Source organism: Podarcis bocagei, assembly GCF_964188305.1.
Source record: "Podarcis bocagei genome assembly, chromosome: 10".
Taxonomy (NCBI): domain Eukaryota; kingdom Metazoa; phylum Chordata; class Lepidosauria; order Squamata; family Lacertidae; genus Podarcis; species Podarcis bocagei.
This window is the reverse complement of record NC_138135.1, coordinates 35,052,707-35,068,363: the sequence shown is the minus strand read 5'-3', so window position 1 is coordinate 35,068,363 and position 15,657 is coordinate 35,052,707. Positions and strand designations below refer to the sequence as shown.

Below are 15,657 nucleotides of genomic sequence, written 5' to 3'. Positions count from 1 at the left end.
TAGCTATTATTATCTCAGAGTCTCTGGATTTAATTATTAGTCCCAAGTGGCCAAAAGATTAATATACTAATATTAACCCCTTGATTTGGATCAGTAGCAAATGAGCAACCAGTGCAGGTCTCTGGACAGAGGGGTTATGCACTGTTAGGGTATCTCTCCCATCAGGATTCATGCCACAACATTTTGCTTATGAATCAAGCACAAAGGAAGCCCCATACAGAGCGCATTGCAGCAATTCAATCTTAAAGGCACTAGAGATATTAAATATCAAAAGAAGAAGAGACAACAAGAAGCAAAAGCAAAGTTGCATTATGCCTGTCCCACCCTGAAAAGCTCATCCATCAGAGCGACTCCGCCCCATGGCCATGCTCAAATCCAGTTTGGAATGGATCTAAACCTGCCCAGTTAGAAGCGGTGTTAGTGTAAATTAAATATTGCTGTTAATTGCATTGATCGTGCTTGGGTCTGTCTCTTGAGTTGTCCTCAACTGATTTATGTTTCGAGTTGGAATGCCAGCTGTGGCGGTCCACCTGAATACAGCTCAAGACTACAAGTTTCTGGCATGACTCCATACCCCCCCTTTCTCACCTGAAAGAGGGGTGTCTGTGTGTGTTGACTGATATACAGCCAGCTGCATCCAGCAGCCATGTGTGAGCCTCTCTCTAGTTTAAGTCTCTTTTACCATTTTGACTACAGCCACCTAAGACAAGGTTACTATACTTAGTAGGGTATAGTATATGGTGCACTAGCATCTCCTAACTTCATGTATATAGTGTGAATAATAATGGTCTTATGGCTATAAAGCACTTTATTTCTAACGGTGTAGCCAAAGAATTTTCTTCACCCTCAACTCTGAAATGGCTGACAACGGTAAAGGACAAAGATCCTGAAGCTCTGCTGTGCTACCCTGCTGGTTACACAGGTAGAGGTGTGATCTTAAACCATGACCACTATTTTCTTAACCTGAATTGGAATGCCACTACGGCCTACATCCTCTGCAGCCACAGAACTGCTTGTCACTGTAAAACATACTTAAAATGTGCCCAAAGCTGAATTCAACACAGTCACAGACTGCAGTGGTTCTGAAAAATGGCTTATGTATTTCAAATAACCACACACAAATATAAACCACTTGTGAAGTACAATCTGAAATGTCTATGTCTTCTCAATATTTTCTCCTTGGAAGGTAGCCAGGAAATAGGGGAAGTTGGTTGTAAAGTATGATCCTGATGGTTGTTGTTTTTTTATTAAAAAAAAAAGTTTGAGTCAAAAGTACATACTCTCTCTTCTCAAGGAGCTGACTATGGAAACCTGTTACTCTTGCTTTCCCATCAGGTGGGAAAGAGAAAGGAAGATAACAGGACAGCTTGTAATCTTTCCCCTTATACCTCAGCCATTCCTCTTTTGGATTTACCTAGAGAGAAAGGTAGGAAGGCCTCTCGCTTGACAAACTGCCCATCTGCATCCAGGAAGTGCTCTGGGTAGAATTCATGTGGCTTCTCCCACATTGTCTCATCCTTTAGCACAGAGGACAGATGATTAAAGACGGCAGTCTCCTAAAATGGCAGAGAAACCAAGAGATTAGAATCCACTGCTGGTAAGGTAAGCTTGTGGGTGGCTGGAGCACACATCAGCAGCAGGGGGCCAAGTCCAGTGCTGAGTCCAGGCCTGCATGGAGGAGAGATAGAGGAGGAAAGAGCTTATCAGGACCAATGTGTGTTAACATATTGGTAAATTTTCAGGAAGTTCTTAAAGACAATTTGCAGAAATGTGGAGAACTGAATGTAAGATTTGAAAAATTAGACATTACAGAAAAGACAGATTGAGAGATTCTTCCATTCCCATTACGAAGTCACCCCTCTGATTCAAGGCAATTGTAGAAGAAGGTATGTCATTTAAATCTGCAAGTAATGTGTCTTATGAAGTACCTGTCTGAAATGTGCTTATTTACATTTATTTACTTATTGCCTCTACATCCCATCATCATGGCAGCATGCATACCAGTAGTTCCTCCTCCATTTCATCTTCTTAACAGGGCTACTGAGGTATGTTAGGCTGAGAAAAGGTGATTGGCTCAGCATCACCCAGTGGCCTTCATGGGCCTGAGTAGGGGGCTGGATTCCCTACTCATCTGTGAAAAAACAGAAAGTTCCTTTTGCTACGGTTCCTGGTATTTCCAGTACTACTCTTAAAAGGGTTTTATACTAGACATTTAGGCCTCCCAAGTTCTCTCTTCTTGCAATTCTTGACAATGTGACCGTGTTGGGTGATCGTTCCAGGCTGCATTTTACACTAATGGCTGCTGGCAGCATAGAAATTTAACACAAGCTGTTTCTCCGGCATGACATTTGGGGTTGGTTTGCAGTGCTGGTTTACGGTAACAGAAGAAGCAACACATTGTGCCTGCTGTGCGGTCATAATTGCTCCCTATTTAAAGCATGCACTAGCCAGCTTTGAGTTAGTCTGTCTCTTGTTCAATTGATGTGTAAGTAGTTAGTATGAACTCCTGCAACTTTTTTTACTTTGCAGCCATGAGTTCCAGTTCAATCGACTTTTGCTACTGTTAGCATAAAGATCTCTCACGTGTGACCACCCTGGTTCTGATTTACCTTAGGAATGACAAACTTGCCAACTTCAGTATCTCTGTGGACCATATATGGCGTTGCAACAGGTAAAACATCAGCACATCGTTGAATTTCATGTATCACAGCGCAAGTATAAGGCAGCTTCAACTGGTCTTCCATCACAGGTGATCGTACCCTGCCAATCTCTTCATCAATTTCTTCTTGGACCCTTTCTGGAAATATTCATTTAGAAGTATTATTGCATTGCATATGTGTCTTAATCCTTCCAATTCTCCAAGCATGTTATGGTAGCATGTTGTTGTTGTTTGCATAGAAAGTTTCAGCAGCCCTGGACACTCTGCGAGCTTTAAGGCTGAGCGCAGATTTGAATCTGGGGCTCCAAGTAGGGGTCTGCTGAATATCCTCCACATAACCCAAATAGTGATTCAATCTTTGGTGGGTGGTGGTTTAGTTTATCATTTGTTTATATAATCTATGCAGTTCTTCTCCATTGTAGACATGTACATTTCCCACATCGTCTCAGCTGTTTCAAATTCTTTTATCTTCATTAATCCGCACTGTAACTAATAGCTCAGTTGATAGAGCATAGATTTGAGCCCCACATTGGGCAAAAGATTCCTGCATTATAGGGGGTTGAATTAGATGACCCTCAGAGTACCTTCCATCTCGACAATTCTATAAAGTAACACCAGACTTAGGTGTTCAAATGCCTATTCGTTTGAAGGCATACATACTTAAGGGGCACTCAGCTATTCAGAAGTGGATATATTTGTGAATAAATAAAAAACCACCTTTTTGAAAAATACCCAGATGAGAGCCTATGAGCATCAACATTTAAGGACACAGATTAAAAAAATTATCCAGAGTTAGTGCAGAGTTGTTACAAAGTTATACATAGTTAGGACAAAGAAACAGCTTCCAAAATACAAATAAAGTTTTATTAGGCAAAGCAGCTTTGTTTTCCAAGTGCTTGGTTCCAACTGCCTTGTTTCTATTTTGAGCCATTTCATAATTGTAATTTATTTATTGAATTGTTATCCTGGCCTTCCTCCTGATGTGGAAGTTTTGAATCCAAATCAGATCTGAAGCAATTGCACAGCCAACTTGCCCATGAGTAAGCCTTTCAATTGGAAAATGCCATGAGGGATCAGTCTATCTTCCCCAATACTGATCACTTACTCTGAACCTCAGGATGATTGACCATGTTCAACAGTCCCCAGAGCAAGGTGGAAGAACTTGTTTCAGTGCCAGCCATTAACAAGTCAACAAGGATATTAATAAGGTTTTGCTCATTAAAACTGCTATCTGGTTTCCCTTTAGCCTGAAGGAAATGGAACAAGTTAGTAACTCACATGGAAATAGCACAATATCATGTCATATTTGTTAGAGAATAGTGTGTACTAATGATCTTTCCCCTTGCTATCAATAGTATATATCTGACCAAAGCAAAGTGAATAATAAAGGAAAAGCTGCTCAGTTTCTTGAGAAATACTGCATTTCATAAAGCACATGGGTGTTGAAAAAAATGGCAGCCTCATCCCACAGTAACATCTAATACAGCCTAGTTCTTTCTTTGGCATAATTGCAATGAGCAATAAACTCACCAGAGCATAGGTTGTCATTGTCTGGGCATATGAAACAACTGCTTAATGACTGCTTGTTTGTTTATTTAATTTGTCTCCCATCTTTTTCTCCAAGGTATTTCAGGAGGTGAACTCAAATGCACAAGCTGATGTCAGGGTAAAGAGTTAGAGGTGTTTACCCACCAGGTCTTGTAATTTTACTGGCATGGTTTAGATGGCAGAAATTCTAAATAAATCAATCCTAATGAAGAAGCTACAAAAGAAGTCCCAGTGGTTCTGTGTCTATAAATGTCTTCCTACCTTATCTATCTCCTCCAGAAATGCATCAATCAAATCTCTTGGGAAGGTAGGATCTCTGGTTTTCTTATGTTCACTCACAATCTCTTTTAGAATTATACTAATATCTCCATAGCGTTTCTGCAGTTTACGATGAGGTCCAGGAAAATAGGACAACCAGGATCCTGCAGCAATAAGCTGGCAGGGCAGAAATCAGAGAAAGAAGAGATATCACAACCTTTTCAGATACAAAAGACATTTAATAAATATTTCACTAGAAGTGAAAGTGCATTCTGATAGGTAGTTCCTAACCAGTCAGTTCTTCATACTGATGGGGAGATTATTCCTTGCCAGCTTCACTCCCATTCCCTCCCTCACATCCACCCTGTGGTACAGAGTTCCAGAGACTGAGCATATCCATTGATAATTAACTTTTCTTAGCCATAATCTGTGGGGATGTTAGGAGATACAAAGGTCTCTGAATAGGCTGGTAGGCTCACATTAGTGGGAGAAGCCAGCTCCTTCAGATATCCTAGTCCTAAAACATAAAGAGCTTTCAATGTCATTACCAGTTATCCGCCAACTTTTAAAGCATATATTATATATCTTTTTAATACCACTTAGAGGTTTTATGAAATAAAGGGTGGCCTTCTGTTAAGGTTTACTCAGAGTAAACCTACTGAATTCAATAGACCAGTTTTACTCATGTTCTTTAAGTGAGTCAATTCTGAATAAAACATAGCTGAATTTTGCACCAAACCCATATTTCTTCATCACACGAAAATGGTAATGCACTTCATCCTATCAAAAGCTTTTCCAACATCTGTCCAAATACTAGTGGATGCTAATTCCTACCATTTACTGTAATCTGATACCTTTATTATTGTGTTCATTATCATTTTGCACCCTTGCTTTAATTAATGCTTGTTAGTAGCATATTGACAATTATCTTTTTTAATGAATGGAATTGTCCTTCTAATTTTCTTTCTGAAGTTATTTGTAATAGGTTTTTCTGCCTCTAATAATTTTTCATAAATCACTTTTAACTTTTGTTTGCCTATGTTCGTGTTTTAATCTTGCTGTCTTGGTTTTTAGCTTGTGTTCCTCTTCTTTTTTCTTTAAGAATACAGTGGTGCCTCGCAAGACGAAAAGAATCCGTTCTGTGATTCTCTTCGTCTAGCGGTTTTTTCATCTTGCGAAGCAAGCCCATTGAAGGATTAGCAGATTAGCGCTATTAGCGCTATTAGCGGCTTTTAGCGGCTTATCTGCTGATCGGATCAGCTGATAAGCGGCTTAGCGGCTTAGAAAAAGGGGGGGAGGGGAAAAAACCAGCAGGAACTCGCAAGACATTGTCGTCTTGCGAAGCAAGCCCATAGGAAATTCGTTTTGCGAAGTACCTCCAAAACAGAAAACTCTTTTGTCTAGCGAGTTTTCCGTCTTGCGAGGCATTCATCTTGCGGGGCACCACTGTACCAGGTTTTAAAGATATGCTGAAGTGATTGATTCAGATAAGCACCTTAGTGGAGATGCTCCATAACTCGGATGTGGTAGTCACACAAAACATACACTTCAAATGGCTGTTTCCTTTTAATGCCCAGACAAACTCATGAAGGTACCTGGGGCAAATTTCTGATTGCTTCTTTCATGAATTCCTCAGTCACATGCATTAGCTTCAGGAATGTATTGTCACTGTATTCAAAGCGGTCACCAAATGCTAGAGTGCAGAAGATGTTACTAACAGCCCTGTAGATGAGGATTTGTGGGTCAAAAGGAGAACCTGGATGAGTTGTAAGAACAAGGAGCAGATGAGAAGTATGTTGGGGGTGGCCTTCCATAACTTGCTATCCGGGTATTTTTGGCTTCAATTCCCATTAGCCATAGCCAGGATATGGGAATGTTGGAAGCTGTACTCCACCACCTATAAACTATTTACCCTTTCAATAAATGGGACTGTAAATTCCTGAGATCCTTTGCTACATAATATGGATGTTGTTGTTGGCATTGTCTGTCTCGAGAGAGAATGGAGTGTGCCTCCAGGGGTGAAGTCAAACCACTGTGTTAATAGCACTGAAGCTACCTCCCTGGAGCAGAATCCTGAGCAGTTTGCATGGAGATCCTGGGCTGCCCAGACGATAAAACTCGCCTCTCGGCGTCACTGATGTGAAGGAAAGCAGAGCAATACATTTGGCACCAGCCAGGCTGCAGTAGTTGCCAGAAGGAGGCGTACAAAGCACCATCCAGCCATCTTAGCGGCTCCACAGGAAAAAGCAAGGGAATGAGACAGGAATCCAATATCTCTATAAAGAAACAGACTTGAAAGAGAAGTTGCTGAATTACAACCTATCATTAAACTGAAAACTATGGCGAGGCCTGGTCTTAATAGAGATATTGGATTCCTGTCTCATTACATATGCTAATCATCTGCATACTATCCCTTGCTTTTTCCTGTAGGACTAATTGCAGTTGTTAACAGTCGTCAAAAGGTTTACCATACCCATTGAGTCAATCACCCATCTCCTACTACCCTCCTGAGAAAAACCCCACCCCACCCTCCCACTATATGTAAGGGTCTGGTGACTTCAGTTTCAGTGTATCTGAATAAGTGTGCATGCACATGAAAGCTTATACCAAGAACAATTAGTTGGTCTCTAAGGTGCTACCGGACATTATATATATTACACACCTTCTTGACTGTTGCACCTACTATTGGTCTCATCCATTCAGTCTGCCAGAGCCTGTCTTTGCATACAATGAAAGCCCCTAACTCACCAAGGGTAAAAGACCCATTGGCTACCCTCACCTTGCTTAGCCACCCATTTGAAGCCATTCCTGGGCTGCGGCCGCTGTTGCATGCTGACAGCTTTTAGGAGCCACACACGGCAGCTGAGTTTTCCCCAGCAGAGGCACTACTCCTCTTAAAGTTGAATAATAGAAATAGGACATTGCGGGGGGACTGGGACAGAGGGGCTGACTGGCTAAAATGAGCAACTTCATATCTCTCAACCACCAACCTCTCCCACTTTCTTCCAGTCCTTTCTCATGACAGCAAGATCTGAGGAGGACCTGAAAGGGAACTAGCTGTGCTGCTGCGAGTACTGCTACATGGAAAATAATTTGAGGTCCCTCAGATTCTGGACTCCAGAACACCTGGTTATAGTGCTTACATTATTTTGCATACTGGATGAGCTAAAGGGTTACAGAGATGTCCTGAAATGTCCACACTTCATGCTTGGAGCACCAATTCCTTTGCTACCACACAAGTAATTTAGGTTTGCATTCAGTGCATCTCCTAAAGAGGATTCTAGTCCATGAAAGCTTATGCCATAATAATTTTTGCATTCTTTATAGTGCCACAAGATTATTAGTAATCATTTTACATGCTTCGAAAATTAAATACAGTGGAACCTCAGGTTACGTACCAGCCTCCTTACAAACACTTAGGGTAATGAGCGCTGCAAACCCAGAAGTAGGTGTTCTGGATAGCGAACTTTGCCCCGGAATGCGAGTGGAAGTTGCATGTTGGCAGTGCTGCGGCAGCAGGAGGCCCCATTAGCAAAAGTGCGCCTCAGGTTAAGAACAGTTTCGGGTTAAGAACGGACCTCCGGAACAAATTAAGTTCGTAAACGGAGGTACCACTGTATGAGAAGCTTTGGAGATGGGAGTTAGTTTCTGTATAAAGTATAGAGTGCTCCTCATGCTTTGCATCAAGTGAGATCTCATAGCAGGGAAAAAGTCCCCAGGAATGAGATGTACCTTCTTTGGATTTGAACTCAGAACACAAATATCCAGCTTCTTCAGACACTCTTTTTTCAAGCGTTTTCTTCCCCATCCCAAAATTCTTGAGGGTGGAGACAATGAATCGCCTCTGCTCCCTCCAGCCATTGTCGCATGTTGCAAATCCTATTCCTGGAGGATGTAAAATATAATAAAATATATAATATAAAATAATATAAAATAATATAAAATATAATAACATGACAAGTTGTCCAAAGAAACATTCCAAAGTTAATTCTTTGCTTTGCTTAATTTGTTGTTGTTTTTACAAGTGAAGAATGGTAGAGTCCCCATTAAACTGCTGGCCCATTTTTCTGGCCTTCGGACTCGATTGACAACTGCAGAGACTAAACAATGTCTGTTAACTTTCCACTGGGCTGCCTTCCATCTTATGCTGACACACAACCAGCAGATGATAGCTGTCCTGTGGAACAGTATGGCTGACTTTGCAAATAAACCCACAAACACTTCTAGTCTACCTTCCTGTCCCTACTTAGTTGTTTACAGGCAAGTTTAAGAAGAAGAAGTTTCTCAAAAACCTCCTGCCACGTCACATGAATATGCATCTTCTCCCAGGCAACAGAGTGTTTCACTTACCACCTGAGGTGCCATCCTGGCCCACTTGCATGCCTGGTCACTTCCTGCCTGTTTCTCCAACTCTACTGCTTCTTATCCAGTTCATCAGGGTATCAGCTATACTCACCTCCACAATTCTTTCCACGGTTTAGTAGACTGAACAGTGGAACTTCTGGTCGGTCAACAAAGTTCTCAGGGTTTTGTCCCAGGGCCTCCTTTATCGTCTTGAACCCATTCAGGATGACCATATTTCGCCATCCAAACTGCAGAGAGGTGACTGGTCCAAACTTTTTTTCCAGCTTTGATCAATAGGAAGGAAAGGGAGAAAATTATCCAGGGGGAAAGGACAATAAAAGTAGGGAAGGTATAATGTTGCAGTACAATATATATGGGAAATTCCAGAAAGCACAGACATATTTCAGGCTTGAGGTGTTTAATCAAAAATGTTTAATCATTTCGCCAGAATATATATACAGAAAGACTAGTTTTCTCAGGGTAGAGAGAGAGGGAGGGAGGAGCACCCAAGCAAAAATGAACATTTCCATGAGAATTAGAGATACCAAACTACAAAACCATTTAGCGCAAGCTGAGGTATATACCACACTTTGGACAAACAAAATGGCCCCAGCACTTCCCAATTATTTGTCTATCTTGGTCACCCCCAAATTTAGAAAGGCATTTACGCAAGCCAAATTCAATGTCTTGCCATCCGCACTATTGGAAGGCAGATACAAAAAGATTCCCCACGGCGAGAAGTTCTGCCCATGTAAGAGCGGTCACGTTGAAACTGTGGGCCAAGTTCTTTTCCACTGCAGACTTCATTGTGCAACAGCCATAAGTCAACAAAAGCAAAGGATTATACAGCTCCACCAACAGTCATATATTGACACAGCTCACAGTCAAATTCTTTTATTTTTTAAAAAAAAAATTGTAATGGAGTTTATATTTCCTCAGATACATATTTTAAATCTATTTAATTAGTATATGGATTGTTAAATTCTACTTGGATTGTTTTAATGTTTATGTAAAAATGATGCTGAAATTTTGGTTTTACTATGCTGGCTGTTTAGCCGTAATAATAAACATTCACTTCTCCACAGAGGAAGAGATGGTGTGGGAAGGAATCAGGGCCTCCACAAACTCTGATGAGAGATCAGCCCTATCAGGTTGTTCTACCCATGAACTTTTGCCGCACACTTGAAACGGTCCAGTCTAAATTCTTAAGACAGATTCTAGCCGTTCCACCATGCACACCAAATGCGGCCCTACGGCTGGAGACTGGCCTCCTCTCCGTCGAAACCCGAACCTGCTTAAGAACATTCAACTATTGGCTTCGCCTAAATTTAAACCCACCCGGACTACTACCTCTAGTAGCACGAGATGCTCACAGAAGTCGGTGGTCCAAAGTAGTGCATCAAAAACTACTTACATGTGGCCTCCAAGCACAGCATCTCCTGAAAATGGGTCTCCCCAAGGCAAAAACCATTATTGACCAGCGCATGAAGGATATTGAGCAGCAGAATAATCTGGCCTATATTAAGAAATTTAGTGCTTGGTACGCTTATCTGCCCCCCTCCCACTTTGATTCTCGGGCACCTTATTTGTCTACCTTAACCATTCCAAAACTCAGATGGGCCTTTACACTGGCCAGACTAAATATGTTACCCTCAGCTGTTCTTGAAGGTAGATATCAAAAAATTTCATTCGAAGAAGAAGAAGAAGAAGAGTTTGGATTTGATATCCCGCCTTTCACTCCCTTTAAGGAGTCTCAAAGCGGCTAACATTCTCCTTTCCCTTCCTCCCCCACAACAAACACTCTGTGAGGTGAGTGGGGCTGAGAGACTTCAAAGAAGTGTGACTGGCCCAAGGTCACCCAGCAGCTGCATGTGGAGGAGCGGAGACGCAAACCCGGTTCCCCAGATTACAAGACTACCGCTCTCAACCACTACACCACACTGGCTCTGCCCCTGTGGAGCTGGCTACGTAGAGACTGTGTCACACGTTCTCTTGTCTTGCTCCCTATATAAAGATCTCAGGGGCGAGACCATCACGCCGCTCCTATCTGCCATCCCGGGCCGCTCTTGTGAAGCCAAATTGTTCTCACTCCTAGCCGACCAGAACAGCTCGACAACAGAGAAGGTTGCCAGATTTATCGAGAGAGCAATGAGACTGAGAGCTGCTATCTGAATGACATCAGTGTCGTCACCCGGATTCCTCGCCTAGGATCTTATTATTGTTATTATCATTATGTTTTATTATTATTTTATTACCTCTGCCAAGTTTTAAGTACTGAGATTATTAATTTATCTGCATCTGGTTATTATTATCTTTCTCCCTGTCCTGACCATCCCTCTGAGGTTATATTTATATTTATAATCTTTCAATTTGGCTGGTCTATTTACTTAACCGACCTGGAACAATCTACCAGAGAAAAGGTGCCGCCCATGGGACAGAGGGTCATTGATGAATGATAATCCAGCTTCTAACTAGGGTTTTAATAGGTCATAAGACTTTATGGTAATTATATTTGTAATGTATTTTTGTCGGTGTTTGTCCTTTGATGCTATGGCCTGTCGGCTACGCAAATAAAGTCTATTGCTTGCTACCCATGAACTTTCACCTGACAACAGCAGACTAGCACCTCCTCTCCTGAATCTTATTCTGTTCCAGGTGGGGCTTGCGTCTGCCAGGCAGACTCCGTGGGCAGCTCACCGCACCACCACCCTGGGCGGATGGCTGTGCCGACCCTGTGCATGGATGACCGCGGTGCCCCCATGGAAGGCTCACCTAGCCCATGCTGCTTCGGGTGTGGGAGTAGCTAGCTATGCCCCTGGTGCTAGCAAAGCCCTTCCCTTCCATCTCTGCCCTCTTTGCATTGCTCTGGGCAGGGAGGAGGTGGAGAGCCTCACTTGGTGGCTTGGAGGCGGCAGGGGTGGTCAGACACTGGGGTTGCTGTTGTGCACGCTACAGACTCCTTCCTTTTGGTTGAGGAGGAGTGAAAATGCATCATGTAAACTAAGAAACCCTTGGGGACTTTTAAAAATGGTTCATAAAAAGACCAATGTAACAACGCAAAGCCAAATTTAAATGAAAGCTCTCCTTATTACCGTAATCCTAATTCTCTCAGACTAAAGCCACCACTGTATGGTATTAGTGTCCTGGGCAGGCCATTGAACATTGGTAGCAGGGCTGTGTCAAAAATAAATTCTCTCTCTCTCTCTCTCTCTCTCTCTCTCTCTCTCTCTCTGTGTGTGTGTGTGTGTGTGTGTGTGTTTGCCAATCTGCATCAAATTTTTTTTTGCACTTAATTTATTTTAATGTTGCAATACATATATGCAGTCTTTACATATTGATACATATACATTATATTTGTAAATTCACATTTTCACATTTCATTATGTACTAACAATTATCCATTTCTTATTTCTTGCTCTGTGTCTTCCCTCCACCCGTGCGTGACTTCCTTGTTATTATTATTATTATTGAGATTGTAATTTTGTATCTTAATAATTAAACATTCAATCTTATATATCTGCTTAGCTTAACTTAACTTTGTGAAATCAGTCTATACATATCAGTTAAGGCTTGTTGAAGCATCTTTTGGTCATGTATTCTTCTACACATTTCCATTCCTGTTTGAGATTTTGATTAGATTGCATTCTAATTGTTGCCATCATTTTTGCTAATTCAATCATTTCAAAAAAATTATATTGCCAATCTTTCAATGTTGGTACTTCTTCTGATTTCCAATTTTTTTGCAATCAATAACCTTGCGACAGCTGTTGCATATAAAAAGATTCTCTTCATGTCGTTTGGGATGTCATTTGTTATAATTCCTAAAAGGAATGTTTCTGTCTTCTTACCAATTGTTGTTTTAAACATTTTTTTCAGTTCCTCTTGTATATTTCCCCAATTTTTAAAAATTTTATCACATCCCCACCATACATGATATAAGGATCTCTCTGATACCTTACATCTCCAACACAGATTCGATGTTAGTTTATAAATTTTAGACAGTTTTACAGGGATTAAGTACCACCTGTAAAACATCTTCATAATATTTTCTTTGATAGTAATGCATGCGGTGAAATTAATATCTGATTTCCAAAGTTTTTCCCAATGATCTAATGAAATCGCGTATCTAATATCCTGTCCCACTTGATCATTACTTCTTTAATTTGTTCATTTTTGAGTTCCCATTCAAGTAATAAATTATACATTTTTGATAGATATTTTTTGGGATTGTTCAAAAGTTCTATCTGGAATCTGGATTCTTCTTTTTGGAAACCTATTTTATTGTCAGAGTTAAATTTGTCATATAATTGATGATATTGTAGCCAGGTGGTACAAAACTGTTTAAGTTCTTCATATGGTTTCAATTGTAATTGGCCTTGCTCTTCCCTTGAAATGCTGTTTGTATGTTACCCCTAGTTTTTCCATATTTTTCTTTTTTATTGAAATCATTTCAAGTGGAGCTGCCCACCAGGGGGTCGCTGGTTCACCAATCTGCATCAGTTTAATGAGAACAAAAACTGTAGCGGAATATTGTGCAATATTATGGAGGGGGTCGGGATTCTAGTACAGCCACTACCTGCCCTGTAGCCTTAGGCTGAAGAACAGGTAATAACTAGCTGGCTAACTAATTAAATAATACTAAGAGCTTGGCTAATGCAATCATTCAGTAACATGCAGTGTCCTCAGAGATGGTGCAGCCAGTACTTACATCTTGAACAGTTTTATGTGGGTTCTTTATATCTAGCAGTAGCAAGTTCCCAATGAAAGGCAGAGGGGTGGGTCCTGGTGGCCAGCGGCTGCTTCTCTTCCTCCACTTGACGTAATCAAGCAGCAGAGCAAGTAGTAGGAGAGACAAGGCCAGAGCTGGGAGGTTGTTGTGGCAGCAGGAGAGTTGGCTCCCCAGCCAAGAGATGGAAACCGCGATCCCAGCCATTCCCTCCGCTTTCTCTCTCCCCAACTCTTGCTCAGCAGACTGGCGGTGTTCTTGCCTCTGCTGGTTTCTCTAATTCTCATTTGTTCTCTTTTATTTATTCTCTGCTTTGAATCACTGTAGGAACATGATGTGCCACTATTAATAGGGTTATCTTAAAAGGTATGCAAGGGCTTTAATACTGTAAATGAGCAATTGCACAAGGTCTGAAAGTCCAGTGTACAAGTGAAAAGTTCAGCTAATCGAATTGAACCTTTGTAGGTCAGATAAGGAAGGCCTTCACATGATAGGAAGTTGAATTTAGGTACAGTGGTGCCCCGCAAGACGAATGCCACGCAAGACGGAAAACCTGCTAGACGAAAGGGTTTTCCGTTTTTGAGCTGCTTCGCAAGACGATTTTCCCTATGGGCTTGCTTTGCAAGACAAAAATGTCTTGCGAGTGTTCCGATTTTTTTCCGCTGCCCCCCTTTTTCTAAGCCACTAAGCCGCTAATAGCCTTTTAGCCGCTAATCCGCTAAGCCTTTAATAGCCGCTAAGCCTTTAATAGCCGCTAAACCGCTAATAGCGCTAATCCGCTAATCCGCTAAAAGGGTTGCTTCGCAAGACGAAAAAACCGCTAGACGAAGAGACTCGCGGAACGGATTAATTTCGTCTTGCGAGGCACCACTGTAAGTTCTCTTTTATTCTCTGCTTCGAATAACTGTAGGAGAAGGGGATGACCAAGGACGAGATGGTTGGACAGTGTTCTCGAAGCTACAAACATGAGTTTGACCAAACTGCGGGAGGCAGTGGAAGACAGGAGTGCCTGGCGTGCTCTGGTCCATGGGGTCACGAAGAGTCGGACATGACTAAACAACTAAACAACAACAACAATAAAAAGATGGTATCTTACACCATCTAAACTTGCCAATCTTTGTTGGAAGTGTTTTGAGGCAGAAGACTCTCTGATCCACATGTGGTGGCAATGTAAACACTCCAAAAAGCATTGGGACACGGTATATGAGGAATTTAAAAAAATGTTCAAATTTACATTCTCTAAGAAACCCAAAGCCTTTCTACTGACCATAGTAGGAGAGGAAATACCTAAGAAGGCTCAGAATCTGTTTTATATGCAACAGCAGCTGCAAGAATTGTATATGCAAGGACTTGGAAGAAGGAAAGCATACCAACAAAAGAACAGCGGCTACTCAAACTCATAGAGTTCGTGGAAGGATCTTCTTGAAAGGAAAATCCCTCATTGAAGCAATGGCTATAAAGAAAATAAATACGAGGAATAATTGGAGTATATATAAAGAGCTTATAGAATTTGACGAAGGAAAAGTGGTACTCAGGAAAAGAGAAGATCTGCAGGAATGGATTATGGCCTGGTTTCAACACCATTAGCTGCACAAGAGGTTCAAAGAAGATAAACTGAAAGGATTTTTAGAAGAAGGGTCGGAATTCGAAAAAGCCCTACTGGGAAGCAAAGAGAAACTAATATCAAAATATATAAAATTATCCTTGAGTGGGAAACAAAGGATGAATTGATGAAAGCAACGACACACTGGGCAATCAACATAGTTTATAATATTGAGATATTTATATTTATGCCACTACAGCTGCAAGGATACTATATGCACAAAAGAGGAAAGAACAAACAATCCCAAATTGACAGAGTACATAGAATTAGCCAGCAAGACAACAAAAATTAGAGACCTACTTTTGAACGTGTGTGTTTTCTCCTTGCTTTGAAGGCAAAGTGAGGGAATGGGGAAATGCCCTTGCAGTGCAGAAAAGCTGTTTTGCTGGCTTGGGAAGTCTGGAGGAGGAGAGAAAGCTGGGCGTGGAGTTGGAAGCAGAGTCTGGGAATTAGAAGATATGTCTGCTTAGAAGCTAATCCCACGGAATTGCCACATTAAAGAAATGACAGAGCAGCTGA

At 41.4% G+C, this 15,657-nt stretch overlaps 1 protein-coding gene and 1 long non-coding RNA gene across 3 annotated transcripts in view; both read right to left on the bottom strand.

The window, feature by feature from the left end:
* The window catches only part of LOC308595418 (cytochrome P450 2D14-like), a 20,340-nt gene extending 4,683 nt beyond the window's left edge, over positions 1-15,657 (bottom strand). Inside the window, exons 1-9 of one of the 2 annotated variants that reach the window (XM_081209538.1) lie at positions 15,439-15,657; positions 13,518-13,856; positions 8,922-9,093; positions 8,198-8,350; positions 6,061-6,221; positions 4,469-4,642; positions 3,765-3,906; positions 2,610-2,797; positions 1,415-1,556 (exon numbers count right to left, since the gene is read on the bottom strand). In XM_081209538.1, the coding sequence (XP_081065664.1) occupies positions 1,415-1,556; positions 2,610-2,797; positions 3,765-3,906; positions 4,469-4,642; positions 6,061-6,221; positions 8,198-8,350; positions 8,922-9,093; positions 13,518-13,742 (1,357 nt within the window). In that variant the 5' untranslated portion in view covers positions 13,743-13,856; positions 15,439-15,657. The remainder of the gene's footprint in view (positions 1-1,414; positions 1,557-2,609; positions 2,798-3,764; positions 3,907-4,468; positions 4,643-6,060; positions 6,222-8,197; positions 8,351-8,921; positions 9,094-13,517; positions 13,857-15,438) is intronic. The other variant, XM_081209537.1, reaches the window with a different exon arrangement.
* On the bottom strand, positions 1,081-1,408 carry LOC308595472. Its single transcript, XR_014012053.1, has 2 exons — positions 1,281-1,408; positions 1,081-1,226 (listed from the first exon to the last, which is right to left on the bottom strand). It is a non-coding gene; the product is annotated as an uncharacterized lncRNA (long non-coding RNA).